At 42.4% G+C, this 27,153-nt stretch overlaps 1 protein-coding gene across 49 annotated transcripts in view; it reads right to left on the bottom strand.

Annotated features, from left to right (window-relative positions):
* Positions 1-27,153, bottom strand: part of AOPEP (aminopeptidase O (putative)) — a 332,941-nt gene that overhangs the window by 51,750 nt on the left and 254,038 nt on the right. For 40 of the 49 annotated variants that reach the window (XR_012035345.1, XR_012035337.1, XR_012035356.1 and 37 more), the window contains 2 exons: positions 23,323-23,385; positions 23,006-23,080 (listed from right to left, as the gene is read on the bottom strand). Coding sequence is in view for 22 of the 49 variants with exons in the window: in XM_072835007.1 (XP_072691108.1) it covers positions 23,006-23,080; positions 23,323-23,385 (138 nt within the window). In the remaining 27 variants the exon portion in view is untranslated. Of the gene's footprint in view, positions 1-18,330; positions 18,479-22,438; positions 22,520-23,005; positions 23,081-23,322; positions 23,386-27,153 lie in introns of all 49 variants that reach the window. The other 9 variants (XR_012035365.1, XR_012035366.1, XR_012035369.1 and 6 more) reach the window with 3 other exon arrangements.

The raw sequence follows: 27,153 nt of genomic DNA on the forward strand, positions 1-27,153 counted from the left end.
CCCGGGTCTCCAGGATCGTGCCCTGGGCCAAAGGCAGGCGCCAAACCGCTGCGCCACCCAGGGATCCCAGGCTTCAATTCTCTTCTTTACACTTCCCTATATTTCCTAAATTTTCTCCAATAAACAGTATATCACTTGTATTTATTTATTTTAGAGACAGGAAGCATGTACAGAAGCAGAGGGAGGAGCAGAGGGAGAGGGAGAGAATCTCCAGCAGGCTCGGCACCAAGCACAGAGCCTGATGTGGAGCTTGATCCCAGGACCCTGAGATCATGACCTGAGCAGAAGGAAACCAAGAGTGAGTTGTGTCTGACTGAGCCTATCCAGGTGCCCCAACAGTGTATCACTTTTATAACAAGAAAAAAATCTTAATTTTCTTGGCTCAGGTTGGTTTAAAACTAGAAAGGCAGTTAAACATGCTGAACTGAAATAAAAATACAAGAAAGGTGCCACACAGGAAAACAAACTTACTTTATGTAGAAACTGGGAACATACCACCCTGTGCCAGTCGATTCCTCATTCAATCTAGATTTCAACAATTTGAGCAACACAAACCAGCATCCCCAGTGAGCCCCCCAATCAGTCCTGTGGGGGGCACATCGTAGCCCAGGCCATCCTGTGGGGTCACTCATATTTGACCAAGAAACTCTCAGAGACCTATGCAAGGCTAAGCAGAAATTCATGTAGTTCCATTAACAGTGGACTTGGTTACTACACATAAAATTGAATTAAAATTAATTCTAACTCCTTCAACTTCCATGAAAAGGCTGAATTAACCTTTTTCCTCCTGGTGGCCCTGGAGAAGATGCTTATAGCACTGAAATGTCCAAAATATCACTAACAAATGAAGGAGAATAATTACTTTAGAAAATCCGCAAACCTGAATCGTGCTAAAATCGTGAGGAGTTGGTAAAACGGCACATCTCTCAAACCCAGGGACGAAGAGTGACTGGCCTGGGGGCAGGACAGGATGGCAGGTGTCTGAGTGTCCAGGAAGGGGAATGGCCCACACATGGAGGGCACTTACATGAGAAAGCTCCTAGTCACCGCCTTGCTGAGAAAGCACAGGCTCCAAGGGGCTGCTCCAGTGTGTATCAGGGGCACAGCTCCTCGTCAGGAACACACGCAGACAAAAGGGCAAAGGCCAGGAAAACAGAGACTGCTAAGATGACTGAATGTGTGCATCTACGCAACACCCGCAAGGAATTCAGTAATATCATGAGGCCCAACAGCTCAGTTCTTCACCCCCCATCCTACCCTGTGCCTCCCTACCACATCGCTTCTCAGAAATACGGGACTAGCCTCATGATGCCCGCCATGCCCCACTGAGGGGGTACACAGTGATGGGGAGGGTTCTGTGTTGATGAGGGCAACAAGCAGTCCTAGGAAGTACTACAGAGCTCACAGCCCTTTGCAATTTACAGCAAAGGAGCACAGCTCAGTGACATGCAGCATCCCGCCCTCCACAGGTATCTGCAAGCTTTGCTCCCCCTGCACCCTCTGAGAGCTTCTACTACCTCCCATTAGCTCTGCCACTCCCTTCCACATATACCTGTAATACAGACCCAAAGCCTGTTGTAACGTAGAACCAATGGCTCTCACGGTACCAGAAATAATGCCTCATTTTTAAAACTATCTTGAAAAGAAATTCTTAGATATCCCAACACACATAATACACATAATGGGAGGGAGACCTTAATAGAATGTCCCATCTGTAACATAAAGGAGAATTAAAAGGAAAGTGGGTCCGGATGCATTAATGTGGATTTCGGTATTTACAAGCCTGCTAACCCTAGAAGACATAAGGAAGCAATAAGAGGCCTGAAGAATCCCCATAAACACACAGCTATTAATGCAAACTGAATCAAGCATGCTGTGTAGTTACTCAGACACAAAAGCACTCCCACTGAGGACAAAGTTTTCTGAAATGGCAAGCATTTGGGGGAAAATTCAACAAAATACAATCCTCTCAGATTTACCTGGCAGTCACATTCTCAGAAAATTCAGTAAATATTAAAACCATGCATATGAAAGAGTCAGGTCTAAGCTCCAATATTGGGATTTTCACCTAACTCTCTGGCAGGCCCCTAAAGAAGTGCAGGAAGCAGCACATTCCCCACCACGCTGGAAAGTGCTATGCACCCCAGGCAAACTATTCCTGTACTTAGCCGCTACAGGCCCAGAGCACCCCCCCCACAACTGCTGTGATACCCACTTCATCCCCTGGGACTGGTTCTGCCCATGAGAACTGTTTCTTTATACCAAACTACTCCCCCACATGTCAAAGTGCCAAAACAGAAATGGAAGCCAGGCTCCTCAGCTATCAGAACATATGAGAACATCTCTGTCACTTGGGACTAGGGTACCCCTCATCCTTTCCTCTTGGGAGGTCAGGGTCTCCTACCCCGAAAACACATTGTCTTTACGCAGTCACTGCTAAAACCAACTCTGGACAAGCACAAATTGTTCAAAAGACCAGCAGGCCTGTGGTACGTATCCTGGGGCACCTAAGGAGCAGCCACAGAGCCCACCTAGGAGGCTCGGTCATAACTAACCAAGACTTGGTTGGAAAAATGTTTATTTGATAAGCTCACCACCAGAATAAAACATACCTGCAAATCCTAGAATAAACAAAAATAATAAGCAACTTTTATCATTTGGTCTTGAGAGTACACAGTAATCCCTTCCATGTCAAATGATGTGATAAATTCTTCCTGTACAACTTATGTGAGGCCTTGGGAAATAGCCTTTATTAAAATGGTTCATACAAATACTCCTACTTGCATTTTTAATAAAGAACCCTTAAAAGCTGGGGTGCCTGGGTGGCTCAGTCAGTTAAGCATCTGTCTTTGGCTTGGATCATGATCCCAGAGTCCTGGGATGCAGCCCCACAGGGGGCTCCCTGGCTCAGTAGGGAGCCTGCTTCTCCCTCTCCTTGCTCTCTCTCTCAAATGAATAAACAAAAGATCTTTAAAAAGAACCTCTAAAAGCTACCTAATTCTATAAACTAGAAAACTTATCATTTGATTATTTAAAGCACCATAAAATACGGCTCAACAGACCCATGTGTCTACTGTATATTAAGACAATGTATATAATTAAAAACATAAACATGCAACCTTTGGTGTGAACAAAAGAGAAGCTAACAAAGAAAAGTACACAAAATGAAATCCCTTCTCACAGTAAACTAATTTAATGTTGAGACAATTAACATCTCTCTTGCTCTCTCTTTCACACACACACATACACACACACACACACCCCTCCATACTTCTATCAATCTACAAAAAAACCCCACATAATTAAATGGAACACTGTCAAACTACTGCACCACTAACTGGTGGTAGAGCCCAGAGATTAGAGAAGACAGAGTACCAAGGACTACAATTTCAGTTAACAAGTGTTAACAAGGCTTGAAAAAATGCAAAAAACCCTAAATACTATAATTTCTACCTTTCTTTTGTGCATAAGAGTATCAAATCAAGAGCTAAAGCTTAAGGTTATTCCTTAAACGTAGCAGATGGTAAGAGCATTGGAGAAACTAGAAACTTCATACATCACTGGGGAATGTAATAGGGTATAGTTTTTTTTGGAAAACAATCTGGTTGTTTAATAAGTTACACATAAATTTACTGTTAAAGACACTTAGGTGCCTACACAAAAAAACTGAAAACACATATCCACCCAAAATTTTGTGTGAGTCTTTATAGGAGCAGTATCTACCATAGCCTCAAATTGGAAACAACCCCAATGTCTATCAACTGGTGAACAGACAGACAGACAAAATGTCTATCCATGCAATGGAATACTACTCAGGAGTCAAAAGGAACAAACAAACAAACAAGCATGTACTGATATGATCTACAACATGGATGAATCCCAAGATCATTATGCTAAGTGAAAGGAGTCAAATGTACAAGGCCACCCCACCTACTGTAGGATTCCACTGATATGAGAAGTCCAGGAAGGCCATTCTATAGAGAGAAAAAGTAGGTTACTGGTTTCCCAAAACCAGGGGATAGGGGGGAGCAGGGAGTCACTGCTAACGGGTGCCAAGGGTCTGTTAGGGATGATGGAAACGTTCTAAAACTGGATTCTGGTGATGACTGCACAACTTGGCTAATTTATTAGAATTTTACATTATACACACGACACCTAACACAAGCCATTAAAAACATACATATACACACATTCATAGAGCCTCCAGCTGAAGCCCTGGGCAGCTACGCAATGTTCAATCTGTTTTAGTTGTCCCTCTTTCTTGACTCCAAACTGGAAAAAATGACATCAGGCCATTAACATTATGAGAATGCAGAATTTTGCTATTCAATTTCCTCTTAAAGATAATAAAAGAGTATGAGGTGGGGGGAGGGAGGCGTGCAGGGGGAGCAAATAAATCTGCTCTTTCCTCATTATGGAGTTCAAACCGGGTCATGGCCCTATTAGCTGGTGACCACGAGTAGCTTACTTATTACTGCATGCTGCCGGCAGGGGCAGTGCTGGGGCCTGCTAACACAGAGTCCACTGCCCTATGAACATAGGACCTTTGTAATGGGCAAGCCTAGGCCAGGCACTAGGCTAAGCATGCTAAAGGACACTGAACAATTAAGAAATGGGAAACTAGGGAAATGCTTATATTCAGTTAATGCGCTGAAAATCTAATACAAGCCACTTACTTACCTCCCAAACCTCAAAGTTCAGTTTTATTTGTTAAACTCGGTATCAACTTAATAATTTTACATAATGAAAAACCCTCAGTCTGGTAAACAGGCACACCGTGTATGATGCCCTAAGACGACCTATCTTGCCTTTCTCTTCCAGCTCCTACTAAGTCAACTTCTGCCAAGCACCTACTAAATAAAAACTTTCCACTTTACTCAGTTGGGCAGGGCCTTACAGCCAGTGTGCTAGCTTTGCCTTGCAGACTCACGACAGAGCCCTTCTCAGAGGGACAACGGACTGGATGGTATCTGGCACTGCTCCTGTGCATGAAGAACAGACTCTGGGGCCATGACTCAGTGCTGTGGAACTGCTCACTGATGAAAGGGGCAGGGTGACAAGCACATAGAACGACCCTTGAGGACACGGGTCATGGAAGAAATAAGAGCAAGGACAGGTTAGTCAGTATCTGGAATTTCCTGACCATCCACAGCCAAGACTGTCCCTGCCACCTACTCACAGAGGTCTCGCCGGAAGCTGCGGCACATGGGCCATGTCTAGAAGGTAAGCATCTTAGGACCACCTTAAACGTCCAAGCACAAAAGTTTCTGAATAGGGGAAAAAAAAATAATAGTAAGTACATAAGGGTAAGAAGGCCAATCTGATAGAAATGGTATGCAATTATTTTCTATTAAAGCTGGCAGGATAAAACTCCATCTTATGAAAAATGAAATGCTGTGGAAAACAGTAGAATGGACAGGAAAACGGAAATGCTATATTTATCCTCCTCTCTCCCGGTACTCTTGAGTATTTCCTCAATTTTCAGAAGCAATAGTACTGTTCTCCCTACCAGCACCGTCCCTGCGCTCAGAGACACACACTGACAGACAAACTGGCCAACACACTCTGCTAGCACGGCAGCCCCCCCCGCCTTGCCCTGGGAGTAGAAACACACCAGGTCTGGGGCAGGCAGCACTCACACAGGGCCACGCGAATGCACATCTGCACACTGCTGCAGCCGTATCCGCTGAGGGGTGCTCCGTGGGCCTACGAAATCCTTCCAGGTACATCTCACCACTCACAGAAAGGTACAGCACTGCCCAGGAGAATGGGGAAAATGTTCCAGTGGCCTCCTCCTCAGGGGGCCCCACAACGCCATACTGCAAGCAAGCCTGCAGCTGAACCACTGCTCTCTGTCAACAGAGGTAAGAACATTCCAAGAATGCCAAAGATGAATGAAAAGGACCAGCAGTGTTTTCTCATGATTCATTCCCCTCGTTCCAAACCTACTTTCTCTCTCATTCTTTTATCTCTATTTATTTATTTATTTTTATAAATTTATTTTTTATTGGTGTTCAATTTGCCAAAATATAGAATAACACCCAGTGCTCATCCCATTTAAAATAAACCTCACAGAGGAAAAGTAGGGATCAGGTGAGTAAAAGTGGCAACCTGTATAATCTGATAGAGCTAGCTGGCTAACAGAACGTTTGACATGAAAATTATCCTACATAAAAAAATAATTTCTTTCCCATAAAAAATTCAAGCCTGTTCATAATTTAGAGGGCATGTGGAGTTTCAATCCTTAGCAATTAGGAAGCAACGTCAGTCCACTGGGTTTTGTCCAATGACCCTTTTAACTACTTGAAAATGATGTCTGATTATCAAATAATGTGATGGCTTATCTATAAAAACTTCTTTCTAAAAAATATTGATTCTTGATTTACATAAACAAGGACATTCTGAGAAGCCTTTTTAAATCATGCATAATACATCACTCATAGTTGAGACAAACACTCAGCCCATTTCTTCAGTGTCTAAGTGGGTTTCTATTAGTAAGTCTGCGCCTAGGGAAACTCACTATTCAGAGCCAGCTCTACATAAGAATAATAGTTATTGTACACTCAGACCTCTATAGTTGCTGAGGGACGGGGATATCTTAACACTTGTTTTTGAAAACTTCCTGAAAATCTACAGCGCTCAGCTACCAGCAAGCATGGTATTTCTGGATGGCCAGACTTCTTGCCAACTGAGATGACTTTAATTAAGACCTCAACCCAAATCAATAAAACCGCCACTAAGGACTTCAACTAAAACTTTCTTGGAAGAGCCTAGCGGAAACTTCCAACAGAACCCAAGGCAGTAACTGCCTGGGGCAGAGCAGCTCCACAGAGCAGATTCCTGCGTCAGCTTAGGAGAGAGGTGCACCTCTAGGTATTGCTGAGACCTGCCAAAGAAGTAACGGCTGCCTCCCTGGTCTTCACGCTGGGGGACACTCCAGCTGGCCCACAGACACCAGGCTGATGTTCCAAACATGGCCATTCTTCTGTGGCTACATTTCTTGACCTACCCTATTGCTTCTCAGGCCTCCTTCTGTTCTAATACACCACAGATGGTAAATGACTTTAACCTCTGACAACAGTAATGGAAAAGCCCATCACCAATAACATTAATAACTACTGTCAGTAAGCAATGAGACAGTGGTAGCTCTTCACTAAATGCTTCATAGTAACTATTTTACAGATGAGGAAACTGAGGCTTACACAGGCTAGTCTGTCCAAGGTTAAAAAAAAAAAAAAAAAAAAAACTAGTAAAGGACAAAGATGGGATTTCCGTCCACCTGTCTACGATTTCCATGTTGTGAAGGACAACAGCAGTGGGGGAAATGTACTGAACACTTTCAGTTCCATTCTAGGAGCAGAGATGACCCAGAGGCATCAGCTGTGGCCACCTCCACAGGTGGGTGGAGAAAGAAGTTAGTGGAAACCACACGTGTTCTGGGAAAAGGGAAAAAAAGTGTCCATCCACAACAGATTAACATTTTTCTTGCTAAGAAAACTAGAGTCAGAAAACTGCTTGGGAAGTAAATGCTCTGACACATGAATTCTTTCTACTGAGCTATTGTTAAAATAGCTATTTTAATTTTCAATTCTTTTTTTTAAGATTTATTTATTTGAGAGAAAGAAAGAGAGAGAGAACACAAGCAGGAGGGGCAGAGGGGAAGAAAGAATCCCAAGCAGACTCCCTGCTGAAGGTGGAACCCAAACTCTGAGCTCGGTCTCGCAACCCTGAGATCATAACCTAAGCCATGAAACTGAGAGTCAGAGGCTTAACCGACTGAGCCACCCAGGAGCCCCAATTTTCAATTATTCTTTTTTTTTTTTTTCAATTATTCTTGATATTAAGATTTACTATAAAGAATGGTCTTTAAAAAATTAGGAAGTGTTTCCAGATAATGCTAGTAACAGTTTTTCAGGAAAAAAAGGACAGGAAAAAGTCCCACCAAGAATAGCATAGAGATAACTTCTTTATTCTTAACACTCATGTAAATGACATGCCTCGCCCTCTTGGAAAATCATTTTGAAGACAAGTAATTAGAATACCCAAGTTCACATAGGTCTATCACACATTCCCCCCCTCCTCTCTGTAATAGTGCATGATCACAAAATAGGTTTGACACAAAAAATTAAAAACTGAGAAATTATGAATATGTGTTCAAAATCTACAGCACTTAGGGTTATTTTACTCTCCTCTCCTCCTACTGCCTTAAGAATCTGAACACAAGAGGAATCCTGCAGCAACAAGTCCGATTTCCTCTCTATTATCCCAAACCCCATAGGATTACTGCAGTTTTCAAAAAAGTGACTATGAAGTTCAGCAAAACCAAACAAAAAACATATCTTTCACCTCCTGTTCCAGGCCTGGTTTGCTCCACCTTCACTTTTTCCATTGAACCTCTCCCTAGGATGGCTCATGATGACAATGACTTTGCATTATGCACAGGGCAGTTCTCTGGGAGCATGAGTCAGAGTCAGACACAAACAGCGCCAGTTCTGGAAACTGCGCCTGCAGCTTCCCTCTAAGATGGAGACAGTGGTCACAACAGCAGGTCTCAACCCTCACCTCCCCTGCTTGCAGGTCAAAGGCCAATGGAACAGGTAAATGTGTGCGTGTGCACCTGCATGCACACCATCCAAGTTATGTGTGCGTGCTGGTACAACAGTAATCCTTTGTCGGGAGACAGTTCAGCATCATTTAGATTTGTTATGATAATCCGGTCCTCCAAGATTGGGTAATGCTACTGCTGACCAAGTCAGTGGCTCAATCTCTAGTGAAGACTCAAAGTATGTGAGACGAGCACCACAGGACTGTCACCCTGTGCCTTCTCTCCAGCCTCTTTCATTTTGCTGAGGGGGGGGGGGGGGGGGCGGCGCACCTTCTGCAAGTCTGAAGCAGCTCTGTGCCCATGTTCCATTTCCTTTTTTTTTTTTTTTAAAGACTTTATTTATTCATTCATGAGAGACAGAGAAAGAGAGAGGCAGAGATACAGGTAGAGTGAGAAGCAGGCTCCATGCAGGGAGCCCCATGTGGGACTCAATCCAGGGTCTCCAGGATCACACCTCGGGCCGAAGGTGCGCTAAACTGCTGAGCCACCCGGGCTGCCTCCATGTTCCATTTCCACCTGCACATTTTGGGCACTATCATTCTTTATCTGCCAGTTGAAAAAAATACAAGCAGTTTTTTTCCCCCTAAACCAGAATATTCCTACTCACTTTGCCCTGCCAGCAGTACAGCGAGTTCTGGGAACTAAACCTTTCATAATCCAAGTTCAGCATTCGTTTTATCAATACTGCTTTTGGTGATGGAGGTGGTTTGATTTGGCCTGTAAACTATGGGCTAAGTGAGAGAGACTGAAGAAAAATGTTTGCAGTACATCAAGGTAGGAATATGTGTGAACATGGAAAGCAGCTTTGCATTTTAGAATAAATCACATCAACATAAAAGATATCTGCACAGACTAAAGAAAAGGCATTCGTGGGTGTACCCTCCCTGCACTCCAGAATAAAATGACTAGTTATTTATCCAGTCACATTACGTCTAGATTGAAAGACTATCACCACATTTCATGTTGCCGTTGCTTAGACTGTGATAAGAATCACAAAATTCATATAATCTGTGCCTTGTAAAATTGACTGCTTTAACATGAAAAGCAAACTTTCTCCACACTCGGAAATGACTGAGCCCTCAACATCTGACACATTTGTGCCTACCCAAGCCTCCGTACGCTAGGAAAAGGCCCTCATCTGCACATGTTTCTAGAGGTGACAAGGGATGGCATGTAGGGACATCCCAAGTCTACCAGATCTTCTTTCTGGGCCTCCCTCAGGTTTCCATGGCCTACAACATAACAAAGCCCCGGTGATCCATTTCTCCTCCCTGGAACCCAAGGCTGCTCTGACCCTACCTCCTGCTCTGGGGAACTGCTCAGCTGAAAAGAGCAAAACAAAGGGACAGCTTTGGGCTCTGATCCCAGCCTGGGACCCGGAGCTTCTTGGGGCCTCCATGTTCTCACGTTTTAAGACTAAGGCTGGCCTTCAAGAAGCTGGAAGGTCTTCCCTGAGTCTAACAGCTCAGTCCTGTCCAGCCTCCCAATAAAGTCCTAAGGTGAAACTGGAGTTACTCAACTTACCATGCGACATTCCCCCCAACCCAACCCCGTTTCTTCTCCTGTGGTCTGGCACATTCAAGTGTTTAGGATCTCAAGTGGCTTTCTCAATGTTACAGTCACCAGCACACTCCTCCAGGTGCTTGACTTATAACCTGAAGTTATTTTAGGCAGCTCCTTGGTGGTGGTGATAATTATAGTTCTCTAAAGTTCTCAACCTTTAGTTCCTCCCCACATTCTGTGTGGCAGCATAAGACCAAGATGAGATTTTCACAGATCTAAAAGCCATGTTCCCTTCTTTATTTATTAGAGGGAGGGAGAGAGAGACCACAAGTGCGGAGGACACCGGGGGAGAATCCCAAGCAAACTTCACACCCCGCGTGCAGCCCCATGTGGGGCTTGATCTTAGGATCCTGGGCCGAAATCAAGAGTCAGATACTTAACCAACTGAGCCACCCAGGTGTCCCCCATGTTCCCTTTAACATTTAGAAGCTCAACATGACCAAGAGTCATTTCAGAGAAAATCATTTCACAAACTACCTATACTAGAACTCACTTTTTGTCATGAAATAAATGAAACACTGCAACCCAATGTAGCAAAAGGTAACAGAGGTAATGGAACCTTCCATGCCCTGTAAAGTGACCACAGAGGGCAAGATGTGCCCCATGTTAAGTGCCTTTCATTAGCTGGGCATTTGAATAAGCTCCACTAGCCTTAAAAGAACTTTGTATCAAAATAGTTTGGCTTAAAGATACAAAAGCAAGGAGGACATATTGAGAGAAAGAAAGAATTATAGTTGATCTAAAACAGAGCTTTGCTAGACTACAGATTTTACAGCCAAAAGAGCACTTTGAGAGCTTCCAGTCTGGACAAACTGGAGAAAGAGGCTGATGAAATGCTACAGTAGCTCTGAGAAATAGCGTGAGTCTTCTAGAATAAAGCCAGGAGACTGGGACAAAACATACAAACTTGTAAAAATACTATTGCTACATTTGCTGCAGACCAAAGAACAGTAAGAAACCCTGGCTGATCTTTTTTAATTAGTAAATAACTTTAAGAATGTTTTCCTGTCTCGCTATCAGAGAAGAAAAACCCAAATGACTGGTGTTACTATCCACACCATAAGGTAATCAGACTTTCACAGGCATTTGAAGAGGTGCTGTAAGATGCATTAAATATTTAGTACCTGCCAGCTGTTTTAGATAAGTCACTTAACCTAACTCCCACAAAGCTCTGGTGAGGCCAAGAATCTACCCCTGTGGACAGGATGACAAGCGGTAGCAGTCACCAGGGGCCACCTGAGGAGCCAGGCCTGAGGCACCCAAGGCCTGTGTCCTACAGCGAAGGAGCACCTCTCCAAGAAATCAGCACATCTCTGCAGAAAACAACTGCATTTCATCAGACCAAATTCCAGAAAGGATAAGAATGGATCATTCAACAAAGATCAAAAGAAAGCCACACCCAACAAGGCTATGAAGACAAAGAGGACCCTGAGTCACAGGCAGCCAGGAGTTGGAACAGAAACAGGCTGCTCTGTCTCCAACTGATGCATGAGGACTCAAAGCTCAGTGACTCATTTGGGGATCTTGGGCAAGACATTTAGATTTTCCGGTTCCTGTTCTACTGCCTTCTGATCCATAAAAGGGAGGACAAAAGAACATTAGGGTATGCAGATACCTTCAGGTCGTCACGAGAAAAAAAAGCATTAAGTACAGAAGGCATGGTTCAACTCTCATGAAAATGGCTAAAATAAAGAAGTCTGACAATTGCAAGTGATGATGAGGAGACAGAGAAACTGGGAACCTGAAACCTACTCGCAGAAATGTGACCTGCTACAGGCCACTATAGAAAAGAGTTTGCAGTTCCTTGGAAAGTTAAACACACTCCTACCCTTTGGTCAAGAGATGCCAGGTCTGGGTATCTACCCAAGAGAAGTATGTCTACATGAAGGCAGTTAAACACTATTCATAGGAAGCCAAAACTGCAAAAACTCTACATGTCTGTCAACTAGTAAACAGATCAACAAAACACAGTACATCCACACAACAGGATAAATTGTCATAAAAAGGACCCAACACCGATACATGCAATACTGCCCAACCTCAAAACAGGATGATAAATGAAAAAAGCTAAGTCCAAAAGACTAAAGTGTGTAGATTCTATTTATAGGAAATTTCCAGAAAAGGCATAACTCTAAAGACAGCATATTAGTAGTTGCCTGGGGCTGGGAGTGGGGATGGGGACTGACCACAAATGGACATAAGGGAACTTTCTAGTGATGGAAATGTTCTAAAACTGGACTGTGGTGATGGCTGCACACTGTACGTCTTAAAACTCAACAAACTGGATATGGGCCACTTTTGTGGCATATAAAAGATATAGGACATAAAACTCAATAAACCTGCTAAAAGAGAATCAGAACCACTATCTTCTGTTGTCTGTGGAAGCACTCAGCAACCTTTACCATTACTGTGAGGAATAAACGTTAAAGCTGTGCCTTCAACACTAAAAACTAAAGCCTGTGTGGCTGATAGTTAAGGAGAAAAAAATCAGAAACCAAATTGTGCACAAACACAATCCAGAGCTGTGACTGGTTTCTCTTCTAGATTCTTTCTGCTGTTCCTCATTGACTTCTCCTGTTCCTCATGGAGATCATGAATTTTTCTGGGACACCAAATGAAAAATACCACAGAAAACTAACTCTATGGTTTTCAGTTATAAATGGGCCACAAAAAATAACTGTTGCTTCTTCTATGAAAAGATCTTTTCCCACTTTACGTAGTTTCCTTGATATTAACTACTACAGTTTGTTTTCCTGCTTCATACATATGAAATCTGAACCTTCACATGCCTATGATTTAGAATTTAACATTCTGAGGGGAGCCTGGGTGGCTCAGGTAGTTAAGCATCTGCCTAACCCTGCCCAGGGTCCCGGGACCTAGCCCCGCATCAGGCTCCCTGCTCAGTGGGGAGCCTGCTTCCCCCTCTCCCTTTGCACCCAGCCTTGTATGTGCACACATGTGCTCTCTCTCAATAAATAAATTCTTGGGCAGCCCCAGTGGCTCAGTGGTTTAGCACCGCCTTCAGCCCAGGGTGTGATCCTGGAGACCCGGGATCTAGTCTCATGTCAGGCTCCCTGTGTGGGTGGAACCTGCTTCTCCCTCTGCCTGTATCTCTGTCTCTCGTTCTCTCTCCCTCTGTGTCTGTCATGAATAAATAAGTAAAATCTTATAAATAAATAAACTTTTTTTAAAAACAGAATTTAACACTCGGAAAAATGTTTCTTGATTTATAGGGATGTAGCACGTTAAAAGTATTTGGATATGCACTTAATGCCATTTTGTGGCCCATCTGACGAGTTTATTTGTACTCATCAGACAGATAAAAGGGGCATATAATTTTTAATATTTTTTTTAAAAGCAGGTCATGCTAAATCTGTGGTGAACACAGTGGGATGCTTTTTAAATGACAGAATATAACACTCAAAAATCACAGGAGGAAACTAAAGAGCTCTAGAACTTGCAGTCACCAAATCTAATTCTGAAACATTCTCATTTCTCATTTTGCCTTAAAACCAAATGTTTAGGGAAGGGAAAACCCCTAAAACTTAATGCAAGTAAAAGGGAAAAAAAAAAAAAACGGAGTGAGATAGATTAAAAACTCCACGTCCTCAAATCCAGAGGTAGCCTGATCTCTCCTGCAGGACTCTGACTGCATATGAGCCACAGGGAAATACTAACTTCCCAGTTTCAGTATGTTCTCACAATCAGAATTTTGAGAACTCAAATGATGGTATCAATTCTACAAAATAACAAAAGTTGAATATACTGGAATATTTGTATTCTGCTATAAACCTGGAAAAGACTTACAGATCATACAAAAAGCCCACAGTGAGAGGACTCCCTTTCCTCACAGAGATCCAAACTGCTCTACATTCATACCTGTTGTTGTACCACTGACATTTGATTCAATCCTGTTTTCTATTTTATAGTTTTTTACATTCAACTGTAAACTCTTTTGCGCCTGTTTTCCATTCATCTCTGTACTTTATACTTTTATACTTATTCAGGGCTTTGTATGTTGTAAAAATGCAGTGAAGTTAGTAAGTGTTCAAATAAATATAGAATAAGGAATGTGTTATACATGGAATTATATGCAGTACTGTATTTCTAGCTTGGGTTTTCAAATCATCCCGATTCATAAGTGTCAGCAGAATTTCTATGATAGGTTCCAGCCTTACTTGCGAAACATGGATGAATTTATTTTTAAAAATCTCATATTCAAATAAAGACACTAACATTATTTATATGTATGTCAATCAAATCCCTATCTGTGCTTACAAATCAGGTAAAAGCATAAAAATGGATTCAGTTAATTCAGTTACCCAATACCCACCATAACTTCCATGCTGCACATGTAAAGGGTTGCTTTATCCAAACAAGGCCCAGGCATGGAAACTTGAGTCCAGGGTAGCCTCGGGTAAAATGCATCATATACTCCTTAGTTTATGCTACACTGGTTTCGATTTATTTATTACATGCTGCTTTGTAAATGATCTTTGATATGTGTGTGTTTTATCTCTCATGGCCACAAATGACATCTCCTGTTTCTCTGGTATTTTCCAGCAGCTTCTTACACAGGTCTTATGTATAACAAATCCAAGAAAACATGCTGGCTAATAGAACTGACTTGGATTTTCAGCTTTCATTATCTGAAAAACAGAGTTCTATTTTTTTTTTCTGTGTACAGTGCTATTTTACAAACCCTGATCATGTCAGCCCAGTTTTGTGTGGGAAACTAACCAATTTCAGGCAAGAGTGTATGAGGAATAAAACGGAGAAGGAGTTTTCTACATGAGAGACTTTCAAAAAGCACCACTGCTTTGAGGCCAGTAGTTCTCCATGCATGGGCACAGACAGCCTGTTTACCACATGGAATCCGTGAGCATTTATATACTGCTTAGATGCAGACAAAAGACTTCAGAGGGTCTGTTTAGATTTCTCACAAATATAAAGCCAACTCAAATCCAACTACCCATAAAATGAAGTACTCTAAATTCTAAAGTTCCTAACATGGGACTTTGAAGAATAAGAAGAAAGTAAAAAATTTAAAGTGTTTTATATACAGTATCCTAGCTAGTCTTCAAATTCACTCTCTTTAGCAGCAAAAAAGGTTACCACTATTCTCATTTTACAAATGAGGAAAATAAAGCCCAAAAGCCAATTGACAACTGAGAAAACTAACCCATAACGAGACATATTCAAATAACACTTTTGGAATTTAACAAAAAATATCTGGGTGTCCAGGAGAAAAGACCAAGTCACTTTGAGGGACAGAAATGAGACCAGCAGCAAGACAATGGAGTAACATGCTCAAGATACTTAAAACATGAATCAAGAATTTTCTATCTAGTTGAACTGTGTGGAAAGAGCACAAACTTACAAACATTCAAGAACTCAGGAAATGTAGTTGTCCCAAGCTCCATCCTGAGGAATCCACTCTAGAACTAGCTTCAAAAAACCAAAATCTGGGTAGCCTGGGTGGCTCAGCGGTTTACTGCCACTTTCAGCCCAGGGACTGATCCTGGAGACCCAGGATAAAGTCCCACGTCAGGCTCCCTGCATGGAGCCTGCTTCTCCCTCTGCCTGTGTCTCAGCCTCTCTGGCTTTCTCTGTGTCTCTCATGAATAAATAAATAAAAATCTAAAAAACAAAACAAAACAAAAAAACACCAAAATCTCTGAAGGTCAGTTATATGAGGGCAGCTGATTAGCATTATGGATTTACTTGCAAATTAAAATTCTGTGATTTTATAAAGCAAAGAGTATCAAGTATTTAATTTCTTCATGCTCTGACATCATAAATCTAATGCAACTATCAAAAAAGTGAGGAAGAGGGAAGAATATATAAACAATACAATCATCTTGTTGACCATGTTCAAGATACTTATCTGGAAGCAATAAGACAATATTTCAAGTCACATGACAGAAAGAGAGGAGGGGCAAAAAAGGTTAATATCTAATTTCACTACTGCTCACAGCAGGAAATCAACACACAAGAGAAAAAAAAGTGAAGAAGAGAGACCGAAATCTATTATTATGACAAAGTAACCGTTAGAACAAAAATACAAGCCTTCTAAATACTGAAAATGGACAAAAGAAAAAATATACAATAAAACTATATGAAAGAATCAAGGCCAAACATACTCATTAATTTTATAATTAATGTACACTGGCCTAACTGGCCTATTAAATGAAAGGATTTTCAGATGAAACAAAAGTCAAGTGACAAACTCAAGGAGCACAATTAGGTGGCGGTATTGGGACCAGGTCCGGCCTTCCCGGCTCTGAGACCTCTTTACAGAAGGGATGAAAAAGATGACCCATGACAACCAGGAAAGCTCTACCAAATGTGCTTTCACAAAAACCACTGTCATTAAAGAACAAAATAATTAAATAAAAACTGGGACGTTACAATTTCTTATAAATGTTAACAGCCAGGTGTGACTTCATAAGGTAAGTGCCTTGAGTGGGATTCACTCATCTAATTCATTCAACAAATATTTATCAAGGCTGCATGTGATTGGGCCCCTCTCTAAGTGCTGGAGACATGAGGCTTGAGTGTCATTTTCGCTGGGTGCAGACAGAGATCCAAAATATAAATGAAATACAGGTTAGTTATATTTCAAGGAACATGCTAGTGTCTGCCTCCTAAAAGAGAAGATGAATGGAAACCGTAACAGGTCCTAAACTACACTGACACCGGTAGGTGCTACTAAAATAACGCATCTTATTAGTGCCAGATGATACCAGGCACAAAGCAGCAGTCATTAAAATGCCTCAGATGAGAATAATTGCCAAGTAAAGCATTCTATCACAGGAACGTAACTAATGCTTCCTATAAAAGTAACTAAAAAGTCACGAAATTATTCTCTGCCCGCCTCCCCCTTTTCCAGCCAAACTCATGTTTTATATTAAAATGGCTTTCATCTTTCATGGCATAGAAGAGCTGATGGCTGCTGGCATCGAATCTGCTAAAATCAACAACACTGTAATTATCTGCACACTTTCAAGTGTTTTCAAAATACTTGCTGGTTGGGATTTTCCTCATTTAGAAATGTATGCTTAATGCTGGTGGTCTAGGGTTGTCAATGGCTCAGATTTAAAAACAATTTTAAAAAATCTTGCTCGGAGCATTCTTTTCTGCAGCAATTATTTGATTTGTTTAGACCTCACCTACTTTCACACAGCGTTTGCTCCCTGTCTACGACATCCTCACAGTATACTGCTAGTTTGTGGTACTACTTAAATGGTGCATTTACATGAGCAGATACATGCAAAGCACTTAGAACAGTGCTTGACACATGACAAGTGTCAGCTATTATTACATTAATAGTTCCATTCAGATTCTTTTTAAAATATGTGATTAAGTGCATTAGGGTAAGTAAATGACTATACTTTAATTTTCTCTGTTGTGCTAGTCGAAAATGGAAGGGATTTCAGTACACTTGAAATTCTTAGAACATTTTTTTAAACTGCAGATTCTTAAAAAAATAAATCTACGGAACAGATGAAAATTTAATGGTATAAAATCATACAGATAAGACTTCTTTCCTGAGGCTACCAAAAATACATTTTATCAGCAATTCTTCCTTGGTCCAGCTTTAAAAAAGGGGTGGGGTGGAGTGGGCAGAAAAAGCCAAGATCTTGTGAAACCGATCTAACTTGAGATCTGGGTACAGAGAATTTAATAAATTATGTATTTGCTAGAGACTTACAAGGAAAAGAGGGAGACCCCCAAATAAGACCCAGTTCTAAATATTACAGCAATAAAATAACGAATTGCATATTAATAGCGCTGTAATGACTCTTTTTGTTTGGTTTCTTTGTAATTACTTTTAATAAATTACTCTGCCTCTCCCCATCTCTCAAGTAAGTTGTCATCCAAAGGCACAATCGGTACAACACAGGACACAAAGCCACTCACAGATAGGGAGGGCGACTGGTGCCTCAAGAGCAGTGACTCATTAGAACCCATAAAGCTTTTCTATGGAGATCAAGTATCAATGAAGCTATTGTAAGAGATTACAGCTATATAAATGTAGACTAGTTATGAATTCTCACAGGGCAAGAGCGCTTTCGCTAAGAGGCAAGGGCACCAATGCCTGGGAAACCACTCAATGCCATGTTGCCTCAGTTGCATAAGAGTTGCTGCCCGCAGCCTACCATTTTGCTGAATGTGGGGTAGTTCCTACAAAGTGAAGGGATCCTTGATTCAGTCCTCTCTAGATTCCTCTTGTGCCATTTTGCCAAGCTTTGTATCCTGGTGTCTCCAGAGTCAAGCCTAACACCGTCACCGGCTGCTGTTACAGGTCTAAGTAAGAGCCAGATAATTTTTATTAGTCTTAGTTTTCCAGAAATCATAAACTTAATATAAAACAGACCTTTGTCACAAAAGACAAACAGCAGTAAAGCACTTTGTTAAATAGTTTAAAATTTGTACCTACCTTTAACATGTTGAATATTTCAATATTAGAATTGTAATAAAAGCATTTTCTTAAAACGTATAAAGTTTTAAAAGGAGCAATAAATGTAGCAAAATGCATAAATCAAATTGGGTTTTATACACAATTTTTTAAAATCTGTAAATTATTATTCATACCAAGATTATCACTGCAGTTCAAAATCAAAAGTGTGGAGAGAGCAAATGAAATAAAACTCAAGAGAAAATGTTTCAGAATCTAGGAAGCATATTATCACAAAGAAAATAGTACCTGCATTTGTTTTGTCAGACTCAGAAAACAGAATTTATCATTTGGCTCCAACAAAAATGGCTATTAAATATGCTATAAAGTCCGCATTTTCACAACCATCTTTCTAGATCTCTATGTTTCACTCAATATTTCAAGGAAACCTTCACCAAATTTTTTAACAATTTTATGCTCTAGAGTATTATTTTTCAGGTTCTGGCAGGAAAGAATAATTAAAGGGTGCTTTTGTTAGAAACCATTTGCACCTAGTATTGCTTATGACGAATGGGAATACAGGCCAGACACGTACCCTAGCCAAGACCTCTAGCTTGGAAACTAACACATGTAAAGGATAGCTTGTTAACAACAATAGCCAACCTCGGAATTACTGAATTTTCAACCTTCTGAACGTTTGCCAATGCATACTTGTGACGTCATTATATATACCTGATGACCAGAAAGGAGTACCTTAAAATCGATTCTCTGTAGATTATCACATATCCGTATAATACAATTTTAGGTACTTCTTTTGAATCTGAAAACTGGCATTTTCTTCTTCTAAAGGAATCATATGTCATTCATATATCTTCCCCAACATTCTATGTATTGTTCTATACTATAATATTATGAACCCTTAAAATTAAAAAAAAACTATTTAAAAACTCTATATTTCATGTATATTCATAGAAGAATTATATTGTTCACGTATATTTATAGAAGAATTATATTGTTCCTTAGTCTTTGAATGTGATAGATAACTTGCATTTATCTTTGAATCAGTTAAGATAAAAACGAAAAAAATATGTTCCTCTTCCAAAACCAACAGTCATTTGGCAACATCTATTAATGTTATTTTTAAAAATACACACTATAGGTCAGCCCCGGTGGCTCAGCGGTTTAGCGCTGTCTTCAGCCCAGGGCCTGATCCTGGAGACCTGGGATCAAGTCCCACTTCGGGCTCCCTGCATGGAGCCTGCTTCTCCCTCTGCCTGTGTCTCTGCCCCTCTGTGTGACTATCATAAATCAATAAAAATAAATGAATAAATAAAATAAAATAAAATAAAATAATAAAATAAAATAAAATAAAATAAAATAAAATAAAATAAAATAAAATGCAGGAAACAGAAACGAGTATGAAGAACCAGGTTGCTCCAGTGCAAAGGGCTCAGATATGAAGAGAAAATAAAATGAAAAGTAAATGTCAGAGAAGACAAAAGATGTGTCAGCCAGACCGATGCAGCTTCAGGAAGAAAACTAAAAACCTGTAAGACAGCACAGCTACCTGGTGGGTGGGTGGGTGCAAGGAAATGACTTGCACGGTAAGCAGAAGAGCCAGGAAAGGCCAGGGGAACATTTTAAATCACTTGGTCCGGTGGTACCTCTCACTCACCCCAGTTTATTTCATTATTCGTTATTTTAACCCACAGCTGAGAACAGGGTAAGTTTGTTTTGCTTCCCCTTCCGCCTTCACTGAAAAACTCAATTCATAGATCAGGCTGTGCCGCCTACTTAGCACCTTCTTAGCACCTTCCTAATTTTCTTTAAGGGAGAAAGTAAGTATCTCCTGGAAGATCACATTCGCTACTGTAATTCCTCACCCAGGGCCCACTCCCAGGCTCTGGCCTTGCACCCCTGCTCTGTTTTCCTTCCTCCGGCAGGTCAGAAGACTCTCTGCTCTCCACAAGTCAGTAAATATTGGAGGAAAAAACGTTCCGACCCTCCCACCGTTAAACACAGACTAGTTAACCAAGTTCAGTCATCTGGGCTCAATCCTGCATGAGCCTCAAAGACGTAAACAGAGACTGAGGAGGGTGGGTGGAGGGAGGGCAGCGAACCAGAGGAGTGGGGCAAAGCAAACAAAGTCTGCAAATAAAGGCAATAGGCAGACTTAAAATTATGCCTACCAGAAATGACTATTTATTTTACAGTAATATAAAATGAATAAAAGCTCAAAATACCATAGTTTTATTTCAACGTTGGAAAAAAAGCAGATGCACTAACAAGGAGAAACTGGCTCATCTGTTTCTACTTGTGGCATGGCAGACATTTAAAAACCCTTATGAAACTCAACAGCCAGTTACCTACTGAGATTCCTACTAATAACAGGTTCAAATACTAGCAAAAGGTTAACACATGACCTCAGTTTAAATATTCATTACCACACATAATTCGATCTGTATTTCAGAACGTTCAGGCAATCGGGGATGGCAGGCACCTCGGCTACCGGCTGCAGGGTGGCTTCCATCCCTTTCAGAACTTGCTCTGAAGCCCTTGGCCACTGATCACACTCCCTTTCACCTCACCCTTGGAAATACCGCATGCTTTGCGCCTCAGCGAGCTCCAAACCCTCTCCTGGGTGTAACAGAGGCAAACAGTGAGCAAAGGGCCTGGCTGCTGTGCAGAGCCAGGGAAAGACCGAACTCCCTGGTAATTAATATGCTCTGATCCAACTCTGAAATATCCCATCTTCTGGCCCTCTCCACCTCCTCCTTCAAAGCTAGTCAGCTTTAAGCTTCACTCCTTGAAAGGAAGTTTGGCTTGTTGCTTCCAACCTACTTTATTTTTGTATCCTCTTTAAAACTACTGCCCACACCTTCTAAGAAGAAAAGTCAAACATGTGCCCTGCTCATGAACTCTAACACACAGCCCCTATCGAGGAGAAAGGCTCAGCAAAGAATCCCATTTTCTTGGAAGGTGAAATCGTCAGTCCCCCTATCTCATTCTCAGAAGGCAAGGGTCAGATCATGGGCGTCACACATGTGGTTACCTCAGGTTCAGATTTTTGGGAGTCACGGTACCTAAAAATCCACAAAGGTAACGGCTTCCCTCCATTCACACATGACATACTGAATGCACTTGGGTAATCTCTTTAGCTTAAAAAAAAAAAAAATAACAGCCAGAAAATATTTTTTTGAAACACCAACCAAGCCATAAAACTTTTTCCTTCTTTGGACACTTTATGATCTGAATATTCATCACCTCACAGACATTTTTTAAACCACCTAGAGCGTGAAAGTTAAACAAACACAACCTACCATACTATGCCGAGGTATGGCCAGAAAACTCAAGTCTATTCAAAATGAAACCTTTTTCTATTACTGTTTAACTACAGTGATAGATATGATTCTGTTTAAAAAGGTAAGGACTGGGGTACTACTTTTCATGTACTGAATGTCTCCCTACAAATGACCAGGATGCCAGGCCAGTTCTTTTCCCAATTCTCTTAGCTGTCCTTGGTATCCTTACATGCCCTCTGAAACTCTGGAATCACCTTCATTATGATGTGCTTTGTGCACATTCTCGGACGCTGCAATGCCCATACTAAGGCAACACATCACAGAAGTTGGCAGCAATGCTATCAACAAGAATTTGGCTTCAGAATCAGGAGTGATTCATCATACATTCTAGCAGCAGAAAAACAACACACATCTATTTTAATCCCGTGGTGCTATCAAGAATCAAAAAACAGTACAGTAATTAAGTAAATGCAACAAAAATCGTATCTGCTGTAACATTTATAAAAAACATTATTCACTTTTATGAGTTTCCAATAAAAGTCACTTAGGAAACATCAGACTACTTACCTTATTTCATAATATTCATTACAATGACAAATCAAGTTTTAATTTAACACAACCTCAGGAGAAAACAGGTAGTCCAAACCTCTGCAAAGTAACATACAAAGTAACATTCTAAATTTAGAAACACAAATTTCTCGTTTGCTTTCCAGTAAATAAAATCCACTTATTTCGTCTTCTGCCTCCATTTTTAAGATGACTCTAAAGTCTAAAGGCTAAATGAGTGTGCTGCTGTACCTATCATAACCAGAGAAACCCGATATTGTGAACAATTTAGTCAATCCACTCCCCCATTTTTGGAGGTACCTGCACAGCTGCCATAGTAACTACTAACGGGTCCGCTTGTGTTCTATTGCTCTCTGTAATAGGCATGGAACCCATCTCCATCCGAAGCCATTCTCTCACGGTGTGTCCATGATTATCAACCAATAGTCTGGATAACCATCCACATTAATTTTCGGCTTACTGTGCATTTCATTAAAACTTAAAAAACGCTACTCTGTTGCTGTGATCAGGCCCCCGGGGGCAGATTTCTCAAGAACCCCACCCCGCGCTCTCCTTCGGGAACCCTACCTTTTCAAACACTTCTTCAGTCTCCCTTCGTTTCCGTTTGTGGGGTCTCCGGTTCACTCGAATCCATTTGTGGACCTGAAGTTCAGAAAGCACAGAGCCCTTCAACACCACGGCGGGTGGTGAGGCCGCCCTCGGCGGGAGCAGGGCCGCCGGGCCTCACCTGGGGACGGGGCCGCAGGGACCTGCGGGCGCCGGGGCCGCCCCCTCCGCCCGGCCGCCCCCGCGCCCCCCTGCCCCCGCGCCCCCGCCCCGGCCCTCGGACCCGCCGCGGCGCCCCCGGGAGGGCAGAGAGGGCAGCGAGCGCCCCCCGCACTCACCTCGGCGCCCACTCGCCGCGCGAGCCCGCACTCCGCCCTGGCCTGGCGCTCCGTCTGCAGCGGCTGCGGGGGAAGGGGAAAGAGTCAAGTTTACCCGGAGCCTCCCCGGCCTCCCCTCCGCGCCCCGCCATCTCGGCCGCGGCAGGCGAGGGTACGAGCGAGAGCCGCCCCAGCGCCCCGCGCCCCCGCCCGCCCGCCCGGCCGGCCGGAGAGCCGCGGGCCCGGACACCTCGGGCGCAGCGCGGAGCCGGGGCGGGTGCGGGGCCGGGGCGGCGGGGGCGGGGCGGGCGCCTGGGGGCGGGGCCTGCCTTAAAGGTACAGCGGCTGCCGGGCCGCCCCGCAGGTCCCCCCCGCCCCGCCCGCGCCGGCTACTTTATTGTTCCCGCCGCGGACCGTCTTGCTCCGGGTCTCCGCGTCCCGCCCGCGCCCGCACGCCTTACCTTTCCAGCCCCCACCCCGGCCCCTGGGGACCCACGAAAGGGCGTCTCGGCCGCGGTGCGAAGCCAAAGGGCTCCTTAGCTCGAGAAGCCCCCCGCCCCCGCCCCCGCGGCCAGCGGAATACGCTCCTAGGTTCAGACACCCAAACGTCCAGGTGGCCTCTGCGGAGCGGGAGGAACTTTCCTAGTGGACTCTGTCTCGGAGAATTGGTTAGACGCCATTAAGTAGACGTTTTCCAGTGGCCCCTCCGGACTCCCGGCGGCGGCAGGTGACCTCCCGGGGGAGACACGGCCCGCGCATAAAAGGCGAGCCCCGCGCGCCGCCCGCGCTTCCAGGGAGCCCGTGCGCTCCTGCTGAGCGGAGACGGCGCCGCCCGCGCCCGCGCCCGCGCCCGCGCCCGGACCGCGGACCCCCACAGCGGCCGGGGAGATTTACGGGGAGACACTCGGTCTTCATAATTAGGGAGATAGTTTCCTCTTAGTTTCTAAAAGTCTGCGATGCTCCAGATTTTTCCGCCGAAACCCAAAAGGCTTTCTTCCCATCCGTATCACAAGTTGGCTGAACCTGAATGGGGGTGAGCGCTTGGGGAGAGGAGTCGGGTCGCACTCGTGTTTGTTGATCTTGACCATCCCTTTAACTTTATCGCATTTCTTTAAAGAAAATCTGTCTTGCCCTCTCTTTATTGCTACTCCATCCTTCTTTCAAGATCAAAAGCTTTAGATCAAAGCCAAGATCAAACTCACTACTTTAAATAGAAGCAACTTTGCCACGGAGTATTTTACACAAAGAGGAGCTTCTTAATGGAGACATCAGAGTAGAAAACTTTATTTTATCCCTTCATCCCATATTAATAACTGAACTACTTAAAATCACATTGATGATGTACTTATATGTTCTAAAATAAACAACAGGTCTGCTCAAATGGGGGATTCTTAAGTGTTTTTGTTTCCAGGAATCCAAAAAGAAAAAAAAAAAAAAAGTAACCCTATAGAGTTAGATAGGCATATTAGCCATTTTGTATCATGATTAGCTAAGTGCTATGAAATGCATGCTCATTTGCTGAAGATTTTTCGAAGTGGTATGGAATCTTCTTATATAATGTACAACTATCATACAATTTTTCTACTGTAAAACAAATGCATAAAAATAGTTAAGGGCTTGCAAATCTCCAGTGCACATACACAAAGGCAGGTTACAGTTACAAATGATGAAGTGGATTATTTAATGGCAGAGTTGCTTACTTTTAAATAGAAATAAATCCTGGTGGGGCAGCCCAGATGGCTCAGCGGTTTAGCACGGCCTTCAGCCCAGGGCCTGATCTTGGAAACCTGGGATCGAGTCCCACATCAGGCTCCCTGCATGGAGTCTGCTTGTCCCTCTGCCTGTGTCTCTGCCTCTCTCTCTCTGTCTCTCATGAATAAATAAATAAAATCTTAAAAAAATAAAAAATTTAAAAAAAAAGAAAACCTGGAACTATTTGACCTTCCATGCTACTAATAACAGTTCTAGAATCAATAGAAATCTATCTCTTATAGACATTTCCCTTTACTCACTAGAATTTTTTTTTAAAGATTTTATTTATTTATTCATGAGAGACACAGAGAGAGGCAGAGAGGCAGAGACACAAGCAGAGGGAGAAGCAGGCTCCATGCAGAGAGTCCGATGTGGGACTCGATCCCGGACTCCAGGACCACACCCTGGGCCGAAGGCAGGCACTAAACCACTGAGCCATCCAGGGATCCCCCTAGAATTTTTTTCCTTAGGAGTTCACCCGTAAGAAGTCTGATAAAAAAAAAACTTTCAATATTGACAGACTAAAACAGCACCCTGCCTAAATAGACCCTCTTTAAGTATCCTTTTTGTTGACTTATCAACAATTTTTAACATGTAACCTTAAACAAAAAATAAAATCCAAAAATCCAGTAGTGTGGGAATAGAAAACTACTGAAAATTAAATCATATACAGACTTCTATGAAAATCTTCTATTACACGTGGATAGTACTACTTGAAGGCTTGTTTTCCTTTGTAATTCTCAGCTGATTGTAGTCTCAAACACCCCCCCACCCCCACCCCCCACCACACACACACATTGTTCCTCATTGTAAAAATCCCAGTGGCCCACTGGAAAGATCTTAGGAATTGAGACCTGGGAACCCTGTCTTACTGCCAATGACAGTCTCCTTTCTTCCTAGTCTACAGTTCATGGAGAACCTAATGGTTTCTGGCATAAGCTGAGCAAAGGAAAGAATCCTACTGTCACTCTGCTCTACTAATACTTTGAGTAGGTAACAAAAACTATGGTCCATTCTAAGTTACTTCTAACTCATCTCCTTTGTACTCTTGCACCCTCATGTGCACTCCCACAATTCATCCTCCACTGAGAAGCCAGAATATTTCCAAAGGTAGTTCAAGTGATTCCACTTTGATTTATCAAGAATACACTTCTTTCTCTTCTCTGCCTGGCTGGCTCCTACTTCTTCTCTAGTTGTGGCCTTACTCCATAAATGTCTTTCCTTACTCCTCACTCCAAATTATGTCACCCTCCCCCCGACTATTCCTTCTAATAGCATCCTATTTATTTCTTTTAAATTGCTTATCTTTTAGAGCTATTAAAAAACTTATTAAGAGACTTTATTTTTTAGAGCAGATAACAGAAATGTATGTAGAAAGCACAGATTTCCTGTATGCCAACATAACACACAGTTGCCTCTATTACTAACATCTTCCATTTGTGTGGTGTGTTTGTTATGATTCATGAACCAATATTTGATACATCATTATTAAATAAAGCCCATGGTTTACAATAGGGTTCATTCTGTGTTGTACAATTCTATTATAGCTATTTTTAAAATTAATTTGTTGAATGTCTGTCTCCCCAGCTGGACTTTAAGGTCCAGGAAGACAGAGATCCTATCTCTTTTGGATCCTGTCTCGTTTGTTCTTGATTTTTGTCCAGTCAGTTAAAATACTGCTGGCATATAGTAGATGCTAAATAAATCTGTTAAGTAAGTGAAGGGAGGATATAGGAATAAATGACTGAATAACGTATGAACTTTCAAGGGGGAGAATCTCAAGATGAAGATCTTTCTAATTGACTCTGGTTTGTTTCCCCATTACTTTATTTTGTAAAGAGCACAAAATTGTGCATTTTTTAAAGAAAGAGACAACTGGACATCAGTTATAATGCCAGGGTACTTCTAAAATGGCCTTTTAAAGAAAAGTAAAAATAGGGGCATCTGGGTGGCTCAGTTAAGCAACTGCCTCCTGCTCAAGTCATCATCTCAGGTCCTGGGATCAAGATACCTCTTGGGCTCCCTGCTCAGTAGAGACCCTGCTTCTCCCTCTCCTTCTGGTTGTGCTCTCTGTGTCAAATAAATAAACAAAATCCTTTA

This window comes from Canis lupus, chromosome 1 (genome assembly GCF_048164855.1).
Source record: "Canis lupus baileyi chromosome 1, mCanLup2.hap1, whole genome shotgun sequence".
Taxonomy (NCBI): Eukaryota; Metazoa; Chordata; class Mammalia; order Carnivora; family Canidae; genus Canis; species Canis lupus.